Genomic DNA, 23,581 nt, shown 5'->3' on the forward strand with positions numbered 1-23,581 from the left:
CACCCTACTCCGTTTGCTTTTTTTCGCTGCCGTTTACCTTTATACCCCAAACAATCAGTATGACATGCAACATTGTTACATTCATCTAGCAGATGCTTCAACAATCTCCTCTATTCTTATAGAGTGCCCAATTGTTTCTGATTTTTTAAACGTCCGAAAAAAACAAATTATTTTGCAAAATATTTCTGCAATACCTATTTGATTATTCTAGATATTATTTAACTATTACTACTATTACTTAAGATAACATTGAATTTTCTATTAACTTGCAATGTTTCAAATTAAAAAAATAAGTTTACGCCATTTTAAATTTCCTACTGTTAGAATAACTTTGATTAATTTCGATTTTGCATAATTTGACTTTGCATAATTTGATTTAATTTTAGGATTTTATCACATATATTTTGTATTTTATTTTTCAATTAATCGAGTAATATAGTATCAGTTAGGGTGGTTATACTTAAAATAATAATTTTTCTATATATTTTGACGCTTCATAATGCGCTTAATGCCCTATTTTATGTCGTTCCATCGACAAAATATAATCTTTTTCGATGCAGTAGGATGGCAGCCACCCTTCGCGACCCCGTCCGCTTGTCGCGTCATACATGATTGATTGTAGCAGCCAAATTGATTGCTCATTGGCAGTAGATTACATTGATTTTCACAATTTCGTAACAAATTAATCTAACATTGACGCGGATAATGATAATTTTATTAAGTCAAGTGACATCGACTCCTCCGCTATTTATTATATAATGAACTTAATACTCGGTTATCTAAAAATAAATGCATATAACGTTATATAATATTCAATTCGATACTGACAGTTATTATCGTATTTTCTCATGTAATATTAATCACGATACAGCGATTGAAATATCTTTTTCACGTTACAATAACAAGAAGAAATAATAGACTGTATGTTATAAGAAATAATTCTAGTGTGTTATATCAAAAAAATATTCACAAGGAAATATCCAAGAGAGACTTAATTAGGAAAAATTGATAGTTCCGGGAAAGACTTAGATCTGAAAATTCCTTTAATAATGGTATACAAAACAAAATACTAAATTACGAGCTATATTAGAACCCATTATCTACAGAGTCTACTAAAAAGCGCCATTAATTGTTCCTTTCGCAAAACTACCCCTTTCCCATTCTGTAGTACTGTAAGCGTCACCACCCCATTACTCATTGTTTTATTCCGAAGTTCATCCTCGAAGCCCACCATGGCGCCACGAGAACTCTGCACCACTGCAATGTACATAAACTCTATAAGTACGTTAGTATTGCACAATATAAGATTCAGTGTTTGTACAATCAGCAAAACTACATTTTGTACGTGATTTAGATGGATAAAAACAGTCGCTTTATTAGTAAAAATTAAGCTGAAATTGTTAAAGATCTGGATGTATAGTCTCGAAAGAAAATCCCAAGTTGACTTTATGTAAGTTGATTTCTCAAAAATAATTATATCCTTCAACATCCGAAACGTGTAAACTTCATCGTTTCTAATTTCACTGTACCACTTCAACTTTCTCACATCACGATCTCTCCATCTGTCCCTAAATCAATCTCCACCTATGACAAAACCACAAGAATCTCAAACAAACATATCTTATCCCACCAAACCAATTGCTATCCCGCACCCATCCCAGAATCTTCCCTTTGCCTTTCATTCAGCTCCTAAGTTAACAAGTTTTCGCAGATTTTAGTAGAAGTTAGTCCCACGAATCTCTGTATGTGCCCCAATGGGAATGCATTCGCAGAGATTGAAATGGATTCGTTGTTAGCATCTAAGTAGCTTTCAATCCAGCCTGGACCAAGGGGAGGTTTCGCCGTATTCCAGGCTGTTGGTCCTGCAACACGATTTTCGAGATACATATAAAGGAGATAGAGGACACAGAGGGGGAGAAAACGACGGTTTTTCCCCGCTCGCGCCTGCGTCTCTGTTTCGTCTAGCTGTCTCCGTTCTTTGCACCCGTTCCAGAGTCTCTTTTGCTTATTTCCCCTCCGCTTCGATCGCCCCTTTCGCTCGGATCACCGACGACACCGTCCTTGTTCCAGCTACGCGAAACCCTTTTGAACGGTGGCGCCCGTCTGGCTGCCTGCCTTACAGGCGCCAGCAAACCTGGCTCAACACGCGCGCACAGGGACATGGAGCCGAGGACGCAGAACACTGGAATTCATCATTCATTTTCTAACTCGTCGTCGCGACCTTTCATTCTTCGCGTTTTTCCCTGAGTTTCTTGTTCTCTCTCTCTCTCTCTCTTTTTTTCTTTTGTGGACTAAGGTTAAATATGCAGGTACCATTTTGTTTCAGATGATCATGGAAGTAGTTGACATAGCTGCGATGGTTAAAGTTAATATCAGGAAGAAGATTTGAGTTATATTTCACTTGATAGTGAAATTTTGTGAATATTCCTATATAGCATTGATAAATTTGTTACCAATACAAATGGAATTTTAGGAAATAACTTGATCGATTAAACTAGAAAAATTACAAGTTTCTGTAGTTAAGGCAAGATAAGAATTTACGGAATTCGTTATCCAATCTGAAATCTCGTATTGCATATTATTGTTATTAATTCGAAGAAATACGAGTTTTTGATAATATAGTTGATCTACACGGATAAGTTTCGGATATGCAGAAATGTAATGTTACATCATCGATTATTAATATGTAATGCACTTCTATGTGATACTATCTTTTTCTGATTGGGGTTATCTCCATGAAAAGACTATTAATATATGAGGAGAAAGGAAACCTGAACCAATTACCACTGGTAGACACCAAATAGAGAAGTAAAATTACATAACAAGTCCAACTGTTTCAACTTTGCTGTCGTTTCAACATTCGTCAGGGGTCGATCGGTATAAAAAAAATATTTGGACCTCGAGGACGAGCTGGTTTATTCGCGGGGAATGATAACGCGACAGACCACGTCTATATGAAGTTTTAATTAAATTTGTAGAGTAGTTCTCGCCAGAGCTTGTTTTTGTTCTCTTCTCTTCGGATCCACCAAGTAACTCCCGACGATCCAAGGAAGCGTCTTGCTGGTTCCGTGGACGTTACCCGTGAAAGAAACGGTAACACGTCGCGATAATGGAGGAATTTTTTAATTTCGTAGATTGCTTTGTCCGGCGTGTAAAACACTTTCGAGCGGCGCGATGAAATTTTCTATTTTGTCTTAATTAAACCTTGAGCTTCGTTCTGCAGCTTCTTTTTCGTTTCGTTCCTAACTCTTCTGCTTTTTTGGGCAGGCTATAGATAAACCGTTCGTTTCGTTACGGTCGTTGTTTCATTGGATCCGGAACTGTCTGGCTAGGAAACGGCTAAATAAACGGAGTAGCTGCTCGAAATTTTTTAATTTCCCGAATTAACTTGTATCACGAAGCGAGATTCGATGGCGAGGTCGAGTTTTCTATCGGACTTTAATTACATTTCTCTACCGACCGGCTCACTCAAGATTCAAGACCGGAACGAACCCGCGAAGCGTTCGTGGAATTTCTCTGAAGAGTTCGCGGTAGCCTCGAAAACGCTCCTGCGGGTAGAAGACCTTTCTTCATCCTGTTCCGCGGCACTCGCGTCTTTCGGGACTGATCTTGGAAATGATTTATCTCACGCTCTCGACCATCTGCTTTTTTCTGTTCTTTCACGCCAGCATCGCATTGTCTCTATTCTCATATGAATATTGCGAAAGACCTGATGTTTCTCTTTTCTATAAAGATAGTTTATTCATTTCGTGTTTTATGGAATTGCTTCGTTCCTTCACGTTGGTTCTTGAATTATTTCAGTCTTATATCTAAGTCAGTTTTGTATCTGGTCTTTGATCTAAATAGTTTGAAACTGTTTTAATAACGTGAATGATACAGACTAAATAAATGTTTGTTAGACTTATTAGGTCAAACATGTACTTATGAGAACTTTAGAGATGCAAAATAATTACGTGGATAACTTGTTCTGAATAATCATTTTTACAAATTTCCTTAGAAGTTTGGGAAGTTGAGTAAATTTCTTCGCTATCAATTTTGAAATACAGTTTCATTTTAGTAGCCAATCTTATCTAGATTATAAAACAAAATCGAATCTATGAGATATATTTAAAGCAGTCATCTTTCAAATTTTCCTGTATCTCCTAAAATTCTTATTGTAATACCCCAATCATAAAATTGCAACTTTCAGAACCTGTTTTTAATTCAATTTTTCCTATCCACTAATCTCATTTCGAACTCTTCCAAATTATTTCATTCTTTTTCTTGTAAAAACGATACAGAAACGAAGAAAATCGTGTGAATCATCCCACCTATAAACAACACTTCTTTATATGACCAGTGTGAATGCTTTATAAAATAGACGGATTATGAATCGTTATTGAGAAACGAGGCTAAATTAACACGGAATTCGTTAGCACTAGAAAATCCAGAACAGCGCATCGCTTGTTTCTCATAAATTTACTTATCCCGTAACCTTCAGCCCTCTTTCGTTCATTTTTGTTTATTCCTTTTGTCAGTTGTTCCGCTTCCTTTTTTCATCTCGTACATCGAGGAAGATTTAAGTGTTTAATAACGGCCGCCCTCGCCAGGAGAAGATACAAACATCTCGAGCATCATTCAGCGCCGTATCTTCGAGGTCTTTTTATTTCTCTCTCCTGTATTTTTATCTCTGTTCCACTGCAGCCCCGGTGTCTTCGTAAATCGATGAACTTCCAGAAACAGAACGTTTATTAATCGTAATTGTCGGTGCAACGCGCGACGATGGCAAATGAAACGGAATTAAGTGAAAAGTAATAATACAGTAGCCAACAGGGAGTAGCGAAAAAAGGGGGAACTATAAAAATATAAGAACATTCTCATTTTCTTGGACGGTTGTTCCGCGTGTCTTTGAAATGAAAGCAACGTTCTTCAAAAACGTCGGGCCTGGATGTTTGCAGTATTTACAAGCACGATGTAGAAATTTTCTTGGATCGGAATTAATTACTGCGATAGATAATCCAAGGATCATTTTTGTGAATAATCTCGATTTTTTGTTTTTATTTGCTTACGTTCATTCGACTTTGTTTTTCAATTCATCGATTTTTTTTTAAGAATAATATGCAAAGCGTAAGAGGATTAGTTAAAGCTTTTTAAAATATCGCTTTTAAAACAGAAACTGAAAAATCTGCCGTGATTGCAAAAAATATTTGCATATACGTTTATTTTCCATTAAAGCCTTTGCTTTTCATTCTTTACATTTTATTTCTACAGTATCATATTTTTATAGCTACATGAAGGTAGTACTAAACTACTAAATGGTACGAACTTTAATATACTTAGACCTAATTAGTTATTATGTAAATGCCATAATAACTATCTTTTACGGCCACTGTATCTGGAAACTTTTACACACCGTTGTAGTGCTTCTATGTAGAACAGCATAGAACTTTTTATATCCTCGACTTAAATCCAAGGATTTTAAAATTTCTGAACGCCACCGCGTTACACGAATGCCATCACAGAACAAACAAACAGTTTATTTTCTGCTGAACGTTCACCATTCACCATAGATACACGAATGCGTATAGGAGGTATACCATGTATGTATCAGTCGTGAGATACATAAGAACTCGAGATGAACGTCGAAACGTCTTTCACGGGATCTTTCAGCCGTTTCGACGAAACGGAACACATCTCGAGTGGAGGCTTTTAATTAAGAGGAACGTTCTCCCTGGGTGTATCTGTTTGGCAGCCGTGACGAACGAACCCGGTCAGTCGATGTTACGAAAACAAATAGAGCTTGCTTGTATCTTTCGAACGAAGAGCATGAGGTCTCGCGTGAAAAGCGCGCAAGAAAATTCTTCTGTCGAGGCGTAATTCATTTGGCCTGGTAAACAGGCCAATGACAAACGACAAACACATACATATACATATATGACTTGCCCTCTTTTCTCTTCGCTTTGCAACCCGCGGGAAAGACGCGAGGGCGAGGACGTAAACCGCCAGGGGGTCGCTCGGTTTATTTGAACAACGATTCTCTCCAGGGTAGGGGAATTAGGTGTGTTTCTCTTAAATAAAAAAGAGAGCCACCCACTCGAAACCCTCGGTGTACCACGAGGCCAACCGCGAACAACATTTTACGCCTCTAACGAAATTTTCATTTTCAATTTTTATTTTTACACGATTTCTACCACTACGATTTTCAATAGATCGAGTCACAAGTTTTTATGCGATTCCGAAAATGTGAAATCTTTTGTTTTTCCGCGATTTGTATTTGAACCGTCCACAAGCTGCATCTTGATCATTTTTATGATTTGATCATTTTCAAATTTTGGCAGATAATTGTTTTACTTATCATTTATTATTCTATGACTTTTTAATTCTACAATTCTTCGTAATTTTTTAAAATTCTTTCATTCTTCTGTCGTAGCTGAAGAAAATTCCGTTAAAAATATTTTAGATGAAGATAATAAAGAAAGAATGTCAATCTGTCAGAGTATTTGTTCAATGAGTAAAGCGGATGTTGGAAAACTTGAAGAGCCATTGTTATTAATTTAATGACCGACATAATGTGAAATTTTATAAAAAAGATTTAATATTTCAGCGTTCACATAAAAAATAGAAGCAAAAGCTATCGAAGCACATATAATATTTAACGTAGACAAATGCTATTACTATATTACATATTATGGTAATATTCTATTGTTTGGACTTAAGCTATTTTAATGAACTATTGTTCTAACGAATGAAACATCTGAAGAATGAAATGCTTGCTCTCATAAGAATCCATTATTAGTATATTTGATTGTTCTAAGTTCTCGCGCATTTGTTAGAACGCTAGTTCATCAGAACGTGAATTTACGGTAGTTATAATCTTACATTCGATATGAAATGAAAAAGAACTTATGGATCGAACGAATATGTACAACTATGATTTTAAGTGCTGCGTCGGTCAGTCGATCGTTGCGAGTCATTTATCACGAAACTCCGGAAAATCTGCGGACCGACTGTAAGCCTGACGTCTGCACGAATCAGACTCCCAACGGTTTGCGAATGGCGTTGCTTCGTCATGCGAACGTTTCTATGTACACGTAGCATTATCGCGCGTTTCATTACCGCGGAGCAAGCGTTGACAGCGATATTTGCACGGCTTTGAAACGTACACCTGTGCCATTAATCTTGCGAAGATCCTCGAGAATCGTCGTCGACTGCTGAAAGTGAACCGAAAGCTCCGATGTCGAGTGCCATAAAACGTGGCCGCGCCCCTTAAGAGGGAAAACGACGACTACGATGACGACGATGGGCTGCGTCAACGACGGTGTAGCCGTACGTGATAAAGTACTGAAAACCGACTCGAGTCCACGGCGTGCGCGTGAAGATCGTTTAAATTACTAATTCTTTGGTTACCAGCTTCGATAAGAGAGTTAATTGCCATCAAAGTGGAGGGAATGGATAGCCGTTGCTTCGTTCTCGTCACGTTCCCTACGCGAGCCTCCGACCAACGCAACGTGGAAATGTAAATCCCTTATCTCTGAGTCTTCTGTTTGCTTGATAATACGCGACACGAATTTGATTAAACGCGCAAACGTGTTTTCCACACAGCTCGTCGCCCGTATTCGTCGTTTCCCCGTTTCCGCGTGGAAAATTCGTTGAATTGTAAAATTAACGATGTTCTCGTGCTATACGGCCTGTAATAATATAATTCAGCTGTAATTAGCTCGCCAGATTGCATGGTGAAGTTAAAGAAATAATGTCGGGATGAACTGTAGAATAGTTCCGTATTGTTGAGTAATTCAATTGAAATGGCAATGATTTCTGGTCAGCTGGACGATGAGAAAATTATTTGGAAGATTTGGAAATTTTGATCTTTTCGATTCGACTCGAGTAATAATTAGTGGGAGAGACGATAATTATTATTATTTATTCTTAATCCCTGCTTTACGGCTTAGGATGGCTTCCAATTTACATTCTACTTCCTTACAATATCTGCTTAAACTGAGGAATATAGATATATGTGCTAAAAATATTTTTAAATATTTCTTTTACTTCTACTTTGAATGATATTCAGTTGCAAGCTTTGTAAATTTCGATTTTTTGGCTCACGAGATGTAAGATACCATGTAGATACTTTCAAAAATTATTAGTTTTATTTTTGTTTTACATATGAAACGTACATATTACAAACACATGAGATATTCATAGTGTGATATGAAAGAAGTTTCATTACGAAATATGTACATAGCTATCCTGTGTAATACTAAACGTATTTTGAAAAATAAATCTCTTTTTATTTTCTTTCCTTTCACATGAAACGATATCCAATTGTATATATTGGGAGAAGGAAACAAAATATCTATAATATAATATTACATATATTCGAGTGAAGTTGTTTAGTTTTAATTCCCGTTCTATATCTTGAGCGATAACAGTCACCAATGGTCTTCATTGCGTAAAACATAGAAAACAAATAAAACTGAAGTATCTATGATCCAACGCTAATCAATCAAAGGTTAGAATGATCTAAATTCGTCTACTAAGAAAGAAAAAAAATTACTACTTCTATCATAACATTCCAACAGTGTCCATAAAATACATGTGACATATTACATTATAACACTTGTATAAAGAGCACTCTAAGCATTGATTTACTACATAATATTCCATTTAACGTAAAGACTGTGCAAACATTGATATTAAACACGTTATCTCTCTCCATAATTAATTCGTACACAAAAGATTAATTAGTCAAGGTTCAGCTAACAAGCATCGAAAAATCCATCAGAAACAGTACCATTAACATATTTGTGAATACCATGGCACGATATTCTTTAATGCAAGAACCATCGGATGTCCCGAAAAAAGTCGGAAACATTCTCCGTTGAATATTCAGCGGGAAAAAGGAAGAATTATGCGCAAGGACGTGGCATTCTTGTAGAGGCGTATAAAAATGCAAGGATGCGCGTAAAAGAAAGGCAAAAGAACGACAGAGAAAAAAGAAAGAAACGTCCGAGAGAGGAAGAATCGGTTGATCTCGCGGAGAACCGCGAGATCGTGGCTTTCCCACTCGCTGCTTGCCGTTGGTACCTGCGTGCCGAGTAGCGCACCGGTGGCAACCGAACGCAACCGAACTCTGCCGAAGGCCGAGCCGAACGCGTACGAGCTGCTCCCCGCCACAGTCCGAAATCGGCTAGCGTGACGATACGACGTGCGGGAACAGTCGTTTAATGGTAATAGACCCGATGTCTTGTATCGTTTTGATCCTCGATATCGGCACGTCATTCATCTAAGTCGAGCAATACCGCGGATAACCGAGTGTTCGAGTGTCAGTGACGAGATTAATACGAAAGATTTTGTGAGGAAGAAAGAGGAACGTTTATCGAAAGAACTTCGGCGTTTAGTGCAAGAAGAGGAATCCCTGTTTGTCACGATGGCAGCCCACGAGCATCATCGGGCTGTTGCTGTTGTTGTCTTCGCGTTGTTACCGCTTATAGGTGAGTGTTTCAAAATAATAATAATATCGAAAGGCGAGCTGCAGCCACCGGACACGTGCACGTTCCCACGAAGTTTTTGCGCTTTCGCTACAGCGACCAAAGTCACCGCGGTATTCCGGACTGGCACGCGATCGCTCAGCAGGTGGTTAACCAACGCGCAGTGCCGTGGAATTCCGGCCGAAATATACCAAGCGATACTGAACGTTGGAATTCGGTAGGATCGAGTTCATTAAAATCACCTAGGGAACCTAAAAACTTAAACTCTTTGACTGTAGAAGTACCTATGTGCTCCGTTAGGTTATAGTGGATTCTAGCGAAATGGCGAATAAAAGATCGTAAAATCACAATGTTATATCTATGTTCTAAATATCTGATTGCTTTGACGTGTTGGATCGGTCAGAATCCCAATTTGTTAAATACTTCGACTGCGTAAATATCTAAGTATGTGTGCTTCGTTAGGTTATAATGAATTCGAACAAACTGACGAAACATTTAAAAATCATAATGCTGTATGCACTCAAGGAATCTAGCTATATTCTACATACTTGATAGCTTTGACGTATCGAGTTTGAACATCAGAGATCTAATTCGTTCAAATAACCGTCTATTGCAATGCTGTAGTCTTATCTTGTCATCTCTGCCGGTAAAGCGCGGCAACTTTACTCAGATTCAAATATCTCGAGCGTCGCGGTACCGTAACCGTCGTTCGTGCACCAAAGCTATCCGTGGACGCGTTTTTTCAACCAGTGAAGCGACTACGTGTTCAGCATGATGAGTGAGCAACGCGAAAACGTCGCGTCGGTTGCACCTGTGATGTTCGCAAGTGACCACAGATGTGCATTCGGGTAACTCAGAGAGTTCATCAACTTGATGTTAGCAGACATGTCACAATGCGAGACATGATATCGTAATTGAAAGACACTATCTCTCGTGTAATCTATCGGCAGATGACTCACTGTTTAACGCGTACTTATTGAAACGTAATGTAGGTGGAAAAATCAGATTCATTATCTTGCAAGTATATCTACTATTTCTATCAATAGAACTATTTATATCTCTAGTTGTGTTTCTAGAAATTCTTTGGCGACCATGTTTCTAGTTCCTAGTTATCTTTCATCAGCAGTAGATATTTCGTTTTTAGCACTGCTTTCGCATACAAATATTGCCGATATACCCAGTGGGGGTATTCTTTGCTGCTCTAAAATCGTCGAGATATAAAGAATTGGTGTATGAAAACGTAGGAAGAGGTTTGACGGTGCAAACACCTTCTTCTGGAGGACAGTAGTATTTGTCTAAGACTGCTTAAATATAATTATATTTAAAATATAATCCCTTGTTAATGTCGCTTTGAAGGGTTGTATGCTGCATTATTATACTGATTAATTTTTTTGCTTGTAAAAATGTTGCAAATGAAGATTAGGAATTTTATTATACTTTAGTAAAAAATTCCAAAAGTATCGAATATTTCCCAGATAAAACTTTTATGTGTACAGTATTTATGGTATATAAAACATTTTGAAATTATGAATGTTACAAGACACGACTGCCATGGCATCTCTAATCATCTCTAATTTCTATATACATTTTCAGATTTGTCTCAAACTTTAACAACTCAATGATAATAATCGAGTCTCATTACAGTGCTAATGAAATTTCCAAATATCTCGTATAAAACATCTTGATATATTCGTAGGTTTCTACAAGTACCCTAATACTTCTGTCAGCAACTGTGCACATTCTGCATAACCTTCCGATATATATTCAGTGGCTTAATTTCAAATCGCTGTAGGAATGCAAATACCAATTAGCGAGGTTCTCGACCCTCCATAAAAGAGCAGGTTCGTGCTCCAAGTATAATCTCGATAACGTTGCGGTGTACAAGTATTAAGAACGAAAGAGAGACGTCTCTCTGTGAAACTGTGGGCCTAAGCAAAGAGGCCGACACCTGAGCAAACTGATCGTCTTGCACCTGTAGGTCCGCTTAGGTATAGAAGAAAGGTGCACCTTGCACGGAGTAGACTTTCCGCTAACAATAACCTGACCTCCAAGGGACCGTCTGGGCCCTCTGGTCGCGTCCAAGGGAATCAGGGAAACGTTACCTGAAAGTCAGGCTCTGTTGCGTCGCCTTTGTGTTGTTCGAGCACTTTCCGTGAAATTACAGCTACGGCCTCGCCGCTGCAATTCTCCAATGGTATACCTGTCCGAATGGTTGGTGCAAATTGCCCGTCGGTGTGGAAGGCCATGGTAGTGGCGGCCATTTCTGGGCTCGTTCTCCCTTTCGTTTTCGATCATTTAAAATATCTGCTGCTCCTCCAGAATATATATCAATGTTTATAAGGAATATGGTAATGAAATATAGTAACGAAGTATGACATAGTTAAGTTTGACAAAATATAGGTTGAGCCTTATTTTTTTGAATAGAGCATATAGTTCTGTTTATAACAAGATATTATTAGGTTATAACACATATTCGTTCCGTTTTCTCCACATATTCTATATTTCTCAATATTTCGCGATAAGTTTCAGTGATATTAGAAATATTACAACATTGACAAATGAATTGAAGCGATGAATTTTTAGAATTAACGGCCACGTGTACGTAGTATTTCATAGTTTCCTAATATTTGGTAAAATTCATCATTTCGACATTGCTTCTTGCTAAAATTTTCCAAAAACTGCTTGATAAAATTCATCATTTGGTATAATTTCCACGAATATTTCTACTATAGGAAATCCAGATTACTTGCAAACATTATATATTCATATAAGTTACAGCATCATTCTAGTAAAAATTGTTACGAATCCGCCAAATTATCCGGACTACTTATAAACAGATACTCGTATATACCTTCGTCTCTTGGCGTTTTCTTCGTCTTCGTCTATCGGAGAGGTCTCGCGTCGCCACAGTCCGGTTTCGTCGAGTCGCCTCGGAATCGCGTTGTTTTTTTCCCTCCTCCTCTTTTTGTCCCGTTGTCCCTTCGCTTCTACAAGCGTGCCTCAGCTCGCGCACCGGTTGTAATTTATAAATGGCCATCGCCTGCTACAAGCGAAACAGAGACAGTAGAACGGTACCGTTTCGGTAGACCGTTTCACTTTCGAAGCGGTTAGGAGCAACACGGTTATAGAAGCACGGGAACAGGCTGTTGTATGTGGTTCTGTGCGTCTTATACTTAGGTTCCAAGAAAGGCGTTAGCCAGCGAGTTGTTTCCTCTGAAATTTATTTGTCATTGTTCGAGACCGGCTATGACTTACGCCGCAGGAATACGCATCTGCATTCTTTTGAGTGTCCGTGGTAGGGCACAAAGAGGATCGGTTCCACGGAGAAAGTGTCGCAACGACAATGCTACGCGTCCGAACGTGAATAGAGAGAGGAATAGCACACGCACGTGTACTGGGTGTTTCTGAAATTGCGGTACAATGGGCAAGGATGTCATTCTTTATCTAAAAATAAGTTGAAAATGGCGATAACAATCTATCATTTGATTCTTTGCTTTTGAGATTTGTCAAGGGCGACATCTAATTTGAAGGAATTTTTCCAGAAGCCAATAATTGACAGAAATTTATGCTACGGGTGAGAATAAATCCAAAACATAATAAGATCTTTTTCATATGGCTTGCTACATTTCCGATTTATTTTATAATTACTCCACGCTATACTTTACGTCCTGAATGCAAAAAGATCAAAATTTATTGCAATCTTGTATTTAGAACGATCCTTTGAACAGGCAATCAAACATTCGTACACACTTAACCGGCTACAGCTGTATATCGCGTGCTTCTCCGCGAGATTCTTCGCGATTATCTTAAGAGTTGGTAGAGAAAGGAAAAAGGAAGGATGCGCGAAGCAATCGAGACGCAGAGAAAAACGTTAGATAGCTGGAAGATAAACGGGCCCGTGGCTGACCTTTTCTCGTTTCAGCATTGTATGCGATGCCACATCGGCCTCTCGCGTGCACGGATAGCATCCCAGCGTATGTCTCTTTTTCTCTCAAAGTTCGTCACACATTGCACGAGAACAAGCAACATGCTCCGGTCATCGATCCTTCTTTTTTTTTTCCTCTGCTTTTTCACGTCGCATTGTTACGCGGTGACCCATTGCCGTGGACCATGGATTCCGGGGCCATTAAAGTTCCTTTCTCCCGCTGACTCGCCATTATCCAGCCGCATAAATATAAGCGATGCAACCGTTAAACCTTGTAGACCACTCGAATTCTATCGAAAAATTGTAAACCTGTTCATTCTAAACCACCTTCGAACGTCTGAAAACGTCAAGATGCGCAGAATTGATGTACGAAAACGAACAAAGATCATTCGAATGGCATACAATAAAAATAGTCTTGGACATTTTTTTTCTAGAAGAACGAAAGAATAAGAACTTGCTCGGTACTTCTGAATAGTTGCAAAATCTTTTCAGAAAATTTTTGCATAATTTTAGCAAAGTATTCATTACATTTATTACACACAACTGCGAGTGTCTTAAAAATCATGAAATCATAGAAAATGTCTATGTTCTTCGTACATTGCTTTACTGGATCTTCTTTCGACGATGATCTAAAAATTTTCTTCTCACACTTTATCGACTAAAAGTATTGGTGAATCGGCGAGTTAGAGATTCTAAATTGTACACTTCTCTTGTACAATTTCCAGACAAATTTCACAATTTTAAGTCAGATAGGAGAACCAGAGACGTTTAATACAAAGGACAGAATCGAGACGCAGACATACTGAAACTTGAAGTCTGCTCTAAAAATTTTCGTCGAATTTGCTAGCGGAAACACGAAAAAAATTGACTAAGTGCAATAAAGCTGGAACAATTAGAGAATGTGGTAGGGAAGAGGAGAATTTAGAGTTTACTCGCGAGAGTAACCGTTGATTATGGTTGTTATATAGCGTGTCCGCCATAAAATATTCCGAGGAAACCGAGGAACCTACAGTAGCACCACTTAATGAGTCTTGGTGGTTCTCTTTCTTCTTTCTTCCTTCTTTTTCTACTTTTTTTCAAGACTAATATGCTGGACGTCGTAAAAAAAAAAATAGTTTTCCGCAAGAAGGACAGAGGCTGTGAACGTTAAGGGTGTTCTAGCGATTGTGAAATAAACGGGGAGAAAAATGCTGCTCCGGTCTGCTCGCTTTCCGTTTACGTGGCTGATAATTAGCGATTTTTCGGCAGGAAATGAAAAACAAACATAAAGCACTCGCGTGGCTCGTTTCAACAACGCTCTCTGGTGAAATAACCGGGAAATTGAGAGAGGGAGACTCAGTTGGCGGGATAGGAAGGATCGTTTGCCTCTGGTTTCATCGTCTCGAACAACGCTGGAATTTCACTGGAATTTAGAGGAACCCCTAGTATATGTTACGCATGTACTTCTAATGTCTATGAATGATATTTTGAGAGGAGAATCGATCGACATAACATATTAAGCTATTGCGTAAATTCTTCGTCCATAAATAATGAGAAAGAAATTATTGTTACGAATCAGCTTATCTTGTACAGTTCTATGCGAGTTTGTAAAATATGGGATTATTTATTCGAATATTTAGTAAAATGTAAGAAGTAAAGATTGGAAAGAACTGTAACATCGGCTTCGTTTGTTAGAGCAATTACGTGAAATCTTCGTTCCGAATAAATTTATGCAAAATTTCATATTTGTGCAAATACAAGTAAAAAAAAAAGAATTTAAATAGACATTTAATTTACTCGATAAATATCGTAACGAGTATTACACTGGGGGTATTTTATCTTGCATGTTTGAAGTGCATATAAAAATCTCTTTTTTAATTAAAAATGAAAACTTTATTAAAAATGTATAACACGATATCTCTTTGTAGCAATACCGCTACTAGACAACAATGTTCTAAAATATTGGAAAACTGTGCATGTTGTTCGGTCAGCAGTGTCTGCAGGTTCTTTGTATTTTCGTTGCATTTCCAATAATTTACGAGCTATGCTGACCTAGATGGCTATCTATGTTTTTGTACTGAATTCTGTGTTTTAAAAAATACCCTATCTGCACTATGTTTCAAAATTTTCGTACTCATTTGAAATTGAACGATAAATGGAATGCGTTGTGTTGTTCTGCTTCTTTTTTGTCTTCCTGCGCAGTTTCAAACGAAAAGTTACTTCGAATGGGATACTGATTATGGTTCTTAGTGTTGTGTAGCATAACGCTTAATGAGATAGCGAAGCTTCAGCTTAGATGTTTTACGTGATGGTAGAAGCGAGGTTGTAGAAGCGTTACGTGTGTACTGAGAAACTATTTACTTGAAAATACTCAAACAGCAAATTGTCTTAAGGCTTGTGGTATATCTAAATATTTGAAGTATCTATAAAAAAATAAGAAACGATAATTTGAATATAATATTTTAGATTTGAGACCACTGTCATCATAATCATGTCACTGTCATGTGTCATAAATAAGGTAGTCATAATATTTTGTATCAGATTTAAAATAACACGTAAAATAAAAGATAAAATAAAAGATCGTTCGTATCCAAGTCTAATTATTCCTGTTATTCTAGACTTTCAGAAATTTCTCAAAATTCCGATATGTCTATCAATGATTGCGTGACATCATGTATTTAAGCCTTCGTTAAGTCAAATATTCGAAACTTTCTTGAAACTTGATAAAAATAGAAATTCGGAAGAAAAGAATTTCAAAGATGTAATTTCAATTTTCATAGTCCATAATTAAGCAGCTTGATCCAATCTATTGCTGATCATTTGTAACCCAATAATATTAAGAGTTAAGAAACGAATTACGTGTCTTCATCTCCTCCATTTTAAATTCAATCTTCATTAATACAAACGGGTAATAACACCATTTATTTAAATTAGTCCAATATCACGACACAGAGAACAAAGAAAAGAAACAGACCAGAAAAAATCCTCGCGAATTTCCTTCGAATAAAATAGACGAACGATAATTTCCGTGTCATTGCGCGTGGATCACTTAACGAGTCGGTCAATTGACAGGGACACGTTTTTAATTGCGATTTCTGATATCCATAATCCATATTTCGCTCGAGGGGGAGCGTCGAGGAATGTTCAATTTGCGCGTACCAAACATTAATCAAGCGGTCGAAACGTCGAACAAATGCAGAGAAACAGAGAAAACAGTTCGAAGTGGAAAGAGACAGTGCTATAGTGTTCGTTCGAAATCGTCGAATAGAAATAATTTTCACCTGCTGTTGTTGTTCTCGCGGACAACGAATGATCGATTACGCTGTTAAAACTCTCCGCGCATGTACACGGCTATCTTATCACGAAAAAGAGAGGAATGGCAAGTGTGCATCGCGACGAGATAATTCTTAATCAGCGATCGAGGCGCGAGTTAAAATTACGAGCGTGTTCCTGTCGACGAATGGCCTTCTATTAAGCAAATCCTACACGAAGAGATGAGATTTACTTCTAGACAAAATCTCGTGTGAAACCCTTGGTATCATAATCTTACTCGCAGTCAGCAACTTTGAAGCTCGACAACAAGATGTTGTTTCAACATCAACGTTTATAACACAAAAATATTTGAAGTATAAAATTAATAATCGAAATTTTGATGAATATATATTATGTGGATTATACAAAAGACTTTACAATTCCATTAGTGCTATAACGAGACACGACTATCATGGTTATGGACAATAATATTCAAGACAACACTCAAAATGTACAGATACATATAGAACCCGCAATATTGGTATCCCTCTAATCAATCTTGTGATACAATAGTTTCTTTCTTTCGTATAGTACTTCTTCTTCGACATACTATGTAGCTACTGTTATATACGCATTTTTTATATATATATAATTTTTTATATACGCATACATATGTTTTTTTACATATATGTCATAAGTATTTGAACACTTACAAATTGTAGTAAATGTATAAAACATATTTCAAATGAACCTCTTTAATCTACTATTATAATGTATCGTGAGTGGGTATCCATGACAGCTAATTCGTCTCACATGAGATACGTCTTCAGGTAAAATCTCATCGTGTAGGGATTGCTTTAGTCCCACGTTCGTAGGAGTTTATCTCGCGAGACGCGTTCTTTTTCCTTGTCAGTTTCTTACGTTGAATCTTTCAACGCACGTTGTTTGATTCCTCTCGTATCATCGCGCAATCTTTGCTTTGGAATCTTTTCCAACGAAGAAACTATGAAATTTCGATGACACCAACGCATGAAATTACATGCTAGGATCATTCAACTCTGCGAGCTGCAAAGCGAGGAGGTAACAGATATTTTATGTGCACGTTAACTCGTTCACTGCGAATGTTGTTCGTGTTGCATATTGTTATTAATGGTACGAGATATCGAATGGTATTCTGGCGCGCGAGTAACAGTCGGTGTGTGAATTTGTTATTTTTACGTGAAACGTCGCTCGCCGTTTGCGCGAATCGTACAAAATACTCCATTGCGACTATCTGCTCGCTATTAGCGAACAGCTTTGACTGATACGAATTTATGTGTATACATCGTTGGTAAATAACTGTTTCTCTTTGTTTCCTTTATTGATTTTTTGATATTTCGTGTGCGAAAATTTAATGCAGCTTGTTCGAATTTTATCTATTTTATCTTTCACATGCTTTTTACTTTGTTCGAAGATTTAATTGCTTATATTTAGACATTTTAATTCAATTTAATTTCTCATGATTAAATTTGTCAATATTCCAAACAATCCTCTTATCAACTATAATTCTACAATTTTCAGATTTTCAGTTTTATTATACCATTATGCGAAATCTCAAATCTCTCAAATTGCCAACCTCTTTACACACTTGCTCTGTATTTTTCTAACATATTTCTACCAAAATGTGCTGCCTAACGCTTAATTAAATTTCCTAAAATTCGAAGCAGCTTCCTTATCACATCGCAAATTCCTTATTTTCATGTCAAAAATCTTGTTAACTCTATCTTCGCTCTACATCGTTCCAAATCTGACGCTACTTCATTATCATACTCCGACTATCCGGTACGTCCCAAGAACACTGGAACGTCTTTTAGAGACGACAGCTCTTGTCTACAACGTGAATGTTGCATCATTGTCAGCGAATAACAGGTCGTCAAACGAACTCGACGACGTCTTTGTGCGTTAGCACGCGTCTCCATTTGACTCTCTCCCTCTCTCGTGTTTCGAAACTATTAAGTTTCCAAACGAAAGCTTAAATGCGCCTCGAGAGATTCGAGGCATTTGTTCAACGAAGGGCGTACGAAGCGAAAGTATATCACACGCTTGAATCTTGTACGCGTGTCCGTGTGAGCAAGAATGAATGGAAAGTCGTATAACGTTGCATCCTCGTGGAATCGGTTGCATAGGTTTTGTATTCCAGCTATACACACACACAATCCGGTTGGGTCGGGCTTTTTCAACGAAATAAAGGATTCGATGACGTCACTAGGCCGGTCGTAGGATTAACTAGCTAAATACTTCACGTGAATTAAGTCGACGCCCACCCACGCTTCGACGTGCAAGGGCTCCACCGACTGAGTTACTTTACTAAAATAACAGCTGTGTTATTTAATCACGTGCTTCCCGATCTATCTGGCAAGGAAGAATACTACATAGTGCTGCCTTGTCTCCTTCCGAAGATGATTCATATGGTTGGTTCTTGGAATTATGAAGCGAATGTTGATCAGGATTTGGAAATTTGACACTATTTTAATTTGCTGAAACTATTCTCAGGGTTTCTGACGTAGGTTGTTTAGAAATATATGAAAGTTAGTTTAAGGTTGCATGGTTTGGATATAGCTTTCCTAATATTTAAATAATATTTATTAGAAGGAAGATACAGCAAAAGTTTAGGTCTTCCCGTTGATCGTTGTGCTATTTAAATTAATATTTGAGTGCTGCGTATGTTTCTCATAAAATATTCAAAATATTTCAATGTTTCTTTTCATAGAATCGATCATATGATCAAATTTGCTACGCGCTATAAAATATTGTGACATGTAACAAGAAGAAGTAGTCGTTGAACGAAATAGATGGTAATCCGATGAAACAATGACCAGTGAATGTGAAGTAGTACTATTCGGTGCTATAATATCTGTCTAGAAGATCTCAACCATCTATGATAAATCTAAGATCGTTTAAAATGAAACAAAATAATGAAACGACAGTTCTGACGACCAATAGGATCCTATAAATCCTGTCTATTACTATTACATCATACAATCTTAAGGAAACTTTTCAAATCGCCAGTTACGTATCTCGTTTTACGATCGCGCGTTCTTCAAGCGGACAAATTACAGTCCACGAGACGCTCCAAAGCGTTGCTACGCTCCGCCTCATTTCTTTATATTTTTTTTTCCTCTCGCAAAAAGAGATGTCTCGACGTCTTGGACGAACACGATGGACGCTTCCACGAGGAAAAATCGTTATCGTAGAAATAGGCTTTAATTAAAATATTCCGACCAGATGACGTCTCCTCGCGTCGTTCCTCCACCTCCTTCTTCTTCTCATCCTTCTGCAGCGTTTGTTCGAAACGCACGCTTCCGGGGTTCGTTGAACCTCTTTCTGCCCGTAGAAGTCGCAGAGGAACGATATTACATTTTTCTGAAGCAATTCCGATGCCGGTTGCGGACCTCTCGTTTCTCGTACTTCCGTAAGAGATCGAGGATAGTTGCCATTAAGTTCGATGAACATCTCGACCAACGAACGATGGGAGAAATCTCTCGTGAATATTTTCTTAGAAAATTAAGTCGTCTGGGTGGGTTGATTGACTCGAATTGAGAGGATGACGTTGCTCGAGTGTCTTACTTTCGAACTCTTCATTCGATGCTCTTTTCTTTCTGTTGAGACTCATTTAAATTGGAAGAATATCGAAATATTAATAAATAATAGTACTCGCGTGTATAATAATAATGCAGTTAATTAAATGGAATAATAAATTTGAATTAAATTCATCTCTTCATTTGAATAGCAAAGATGAAAATCAGATAGTTATTGAATTAATAATAGGAGTTACACTGGTTTTATTGGATGAGTAAGAAGTTCTTGATACGATCAAGTTTATGCTTGCAGATCGAGATAAACATTATTGTCACCGCGATTTTATATCTGGTAAAGTATCGTCAAATTACACGGTAGCTAATCTGCGCTTCAGATCGATGCGGCCTGTGCAACATCGTGCGAAAGAGTCTTCAAACTTGTATTTGCGCAATAATTATCCAATCGTACCATGATAAATTAAAAGTTGGATATTCGCAAAAATTATAGATAATAAATATCTGAAGAATTTTAAGAATTTGTATGTTTATCTTTGTTAACGAATCTTTCAAATCATTTCATCAATTTTTCATCACAAATTTAATCCAAGTTATTAATACAAAGGTGATATGGGAACCTTAATTTGATATTTTTAATTGGTTCAGACGGATATCTTATCATTTGTACCTATTAATTTCTAAATTAAGAAATCTTCAATTTTTTTAGGCAAAACCCAAATTTCTTTTTACAACGACAGTTGCGAATATGAGTGTGTTACAATTTTGGCAACGTCTATTAAAATGGTCGTTAAACAGCTTGTACAACATTTCTACCAAATACCAGTTGAAATAAAATGAGCTACTAAAATGCCAAAACTACCAGTGATACTTGACTGATAGTGAGCACTTCGTAATAATATAATTTCTGGAAACAATAACAATTATGTAGCTTTGAGTAGTACTTTTAAAACAATCCACGAACCACAGTTAACTAAAAAATTTCGTCCACAAACTTCTTCTCTGTGACGATAGGCCACAAACCTCGTCAAACATGGGTTGGTCGAAATTCGAATTCACGATTCACAATGTAGATCCTCCACCCCAGGCCGCGAGACGTCCCAGGGTCCGCGCAACGAATGTAAAATTAATTATCCCCTTAATCGTGCGGGAGACCGCGTGCATGAGATTCAGGGCCGCTTAATTTGAATGCTCGTCAAAGTGACGTGACTGGTGCGACCCGCTGCTGGATGACGCATACACACACACAAACATACACAAATGAAGCAGAAAAATTCCGGCAGAGTGAAAGAAGAATAGCAACGTGAAAGAGGAAGCAGAGAATCGTGTCTCTTGCTCTCTTTGGAGCAAAAAAAGAAAGAGAAAAAAGATAGGGGATAGATAAAAAGGAAAGGAGATCAGCCGCGGGTTTTGTGAAAACCTGTTTTGGGTTTCTGCCAGTAACCTGCCGCGTGCACCTGTACGGACAAAGAGAGTTTCGAGGGAACCTTGTTCGGCTTTTCAACGACCACTGTGGGCCTTTTCCTTCACGATGGTCGCGTCCACCAGGATCGTCCTTGTATACCGGGTGTCTCAGGCTATTCCAGTAACAGGGAACAAGTTGCCTAACTACCGCCGCGTGTCTTCTAACTTGCGTAGAACCAGGAACCAACCTCCTCCGTCTTTTGGTCGTCGGTGAAATTACGACGACGATAAATTATCCCCTGGCACTTCCCCTCGAATATTTCCGCGGCGCTTTCGTGTGTAGATAGCAGGAGCGCGATGCTCGACCTGGAAGTCGTGCCCGTTGTGCACACAGTTATCTTACGGAAATCGGGATTTACCGCTGCACGAAACGTTTCCACGTCACATGGTGGTCGAGTCAACGTCGTCGAAACGACGCTCACTCTGACGTGTCTCTCCTGTTAGGGTTGCGGCGTCGTGGCGGGGTGAAGTTATACTGTACGGGGAGAAATACACTGTAGTTTGAATCTAATCATGAAGTTCGAGGTATATTCTAACAAGAAATACATTGGAAAAAGAAAGATGATAATTTTCATATTGGAAGCATCAGAATCTTATAATTCTAAGATTTTATAATTAAATAATTTTTCATAGAAATTTTGTACGTTACTATTGTGTATTTTGGGGCAGTTTGCGTAGAATTAGTGATTTAGGATTCTCTGTTTAATTTCTTTTAAGGTATATAAATATAAGATTTTTTTATGCATTACCTATGCATTTTTCATATATTTCTCGTTTTGATTTCCTGAATATAAATTTTATATTCTAATCGTTCATCGTTCTAGTGTTGCACCGAACACTGTATTTGCAATATTTGCCGCAACTCCATCGTTGAATGATATTGATTAGTTTGGAAGGATATTAGGTTCGATCGAGAAGAAACCTCACCTTTCGTTTCATTTTTGTTTCGGTGGTTTATATTGTTCGTACATGAACGTGTAGAAGCGAACGAGTTTAGGTCGTTTCAACGTCAGGGCAAGATTTATTTGGCGAAATGGAGCAGAAAGGGCTTTCCTTCCCTGGCTTTGAAATGTATTCAGGGCCTATGGAAAATTCTATTCACGTCACGGGCTGTTCCTCTAATGCAGTCAAAAGTCGGAAATATAAAATTCTTTATAGTTTCGTCCGGACGTTATTGCACCCTCCTTGTTGCGCGCGAAACCAAATTGTAGACTTCTCTTTTCTGTCCTTGGTGATTTATATTGTTCTCGTGAATACGTTTAATGCGGCCCTCGAACGTAAATTTGTTTGTTTTATCAGCGATCTGTATACTTGAAATAATATAGAGATAGTTAAAAATGACACTTTACAGTATAGATCAAAAAAAAACATACGATGACACGTTTTTTATATTGCATAGAAGAGTTCATTTCTTACTTGAATTTGTTGGAAATACGTGTCTTTTCTTGATTTGAACATTGCGTAAATTTTGGTCTCTGTCATAATAGTCCACAGAACATATAGGTACCTTTTAATACTTTGTAGACAGAATAGTGTATTTATATCCAAATGAAATTCTTTTACTGTTTTAAGCTACTAGAAAACTTGAAAAAGTTTAGGATAGTTTGTTTGCAGAATATTCATTAAATTTACATTTAAATCAAATAGTTTATAACATAATTGTATTTAGGATGAAATTCATTAAATCAAATGTCTAACAGGTAAAATTAAATATCAGCAAATTAATACAAATGAATTTAACCCTTTTCTATGATAGGACAAGACTAATTGTTATTCTAATTCTCTAAAAGTTAATTTATCTATTGTCAGAACGTTGCAATTATAGGTACTCTCAAGTGGATCGTAGGAAAATTAACGTTCGTTCACCGTAGTGATTAACGTTCCCAGTGTAATTGGAACATCGTTTGACAATAGTTTGGACA

General features: G+C 37.5%; 1 protein-coding gene across 1 annotated transcript in view; it reads left to right on the top strand.

Annotated features, from left to right (window-relative positions):
- Positions 1 to 9,156: 9,156 nt before the first annotated feature.
- The window catches only part of Fas2 (neural cell adhesion molecule fasciclin 2), a 171,465-nt gene continuing 157,040 nt past the window's right edge, over positions 9,157 to 23,581 (top strand). The window contains exon 1 of the mRNA XM_033338374.2: positions 9,157 to 9,470. Within this exon, the coding sequence (XP_033194265.2) occupies positions 9,407 to 9,470 (64 nt within the window). The 5' untranslated portion in view covers positions 9,157 to 9,406. The remainder of the gene's footprint in view (positions 9,471 to 23,581) is intronic.

The sequence above is a fragment of the Bombus vancouverensis genome, chromosome 5 (genome assembly GCF_051014615.1).
Source record: "Bombus vancouverensis nearcticus chromosome 5, iyBomVanc1_principal, whole genome shotgun sequence".
NCBI classification, from domain to species: Eukaryota; Metazoa; Arthropoda; class Insecta; order Hymenoptera; family Apidae; genus Bombus; species Bombus vancouverensis.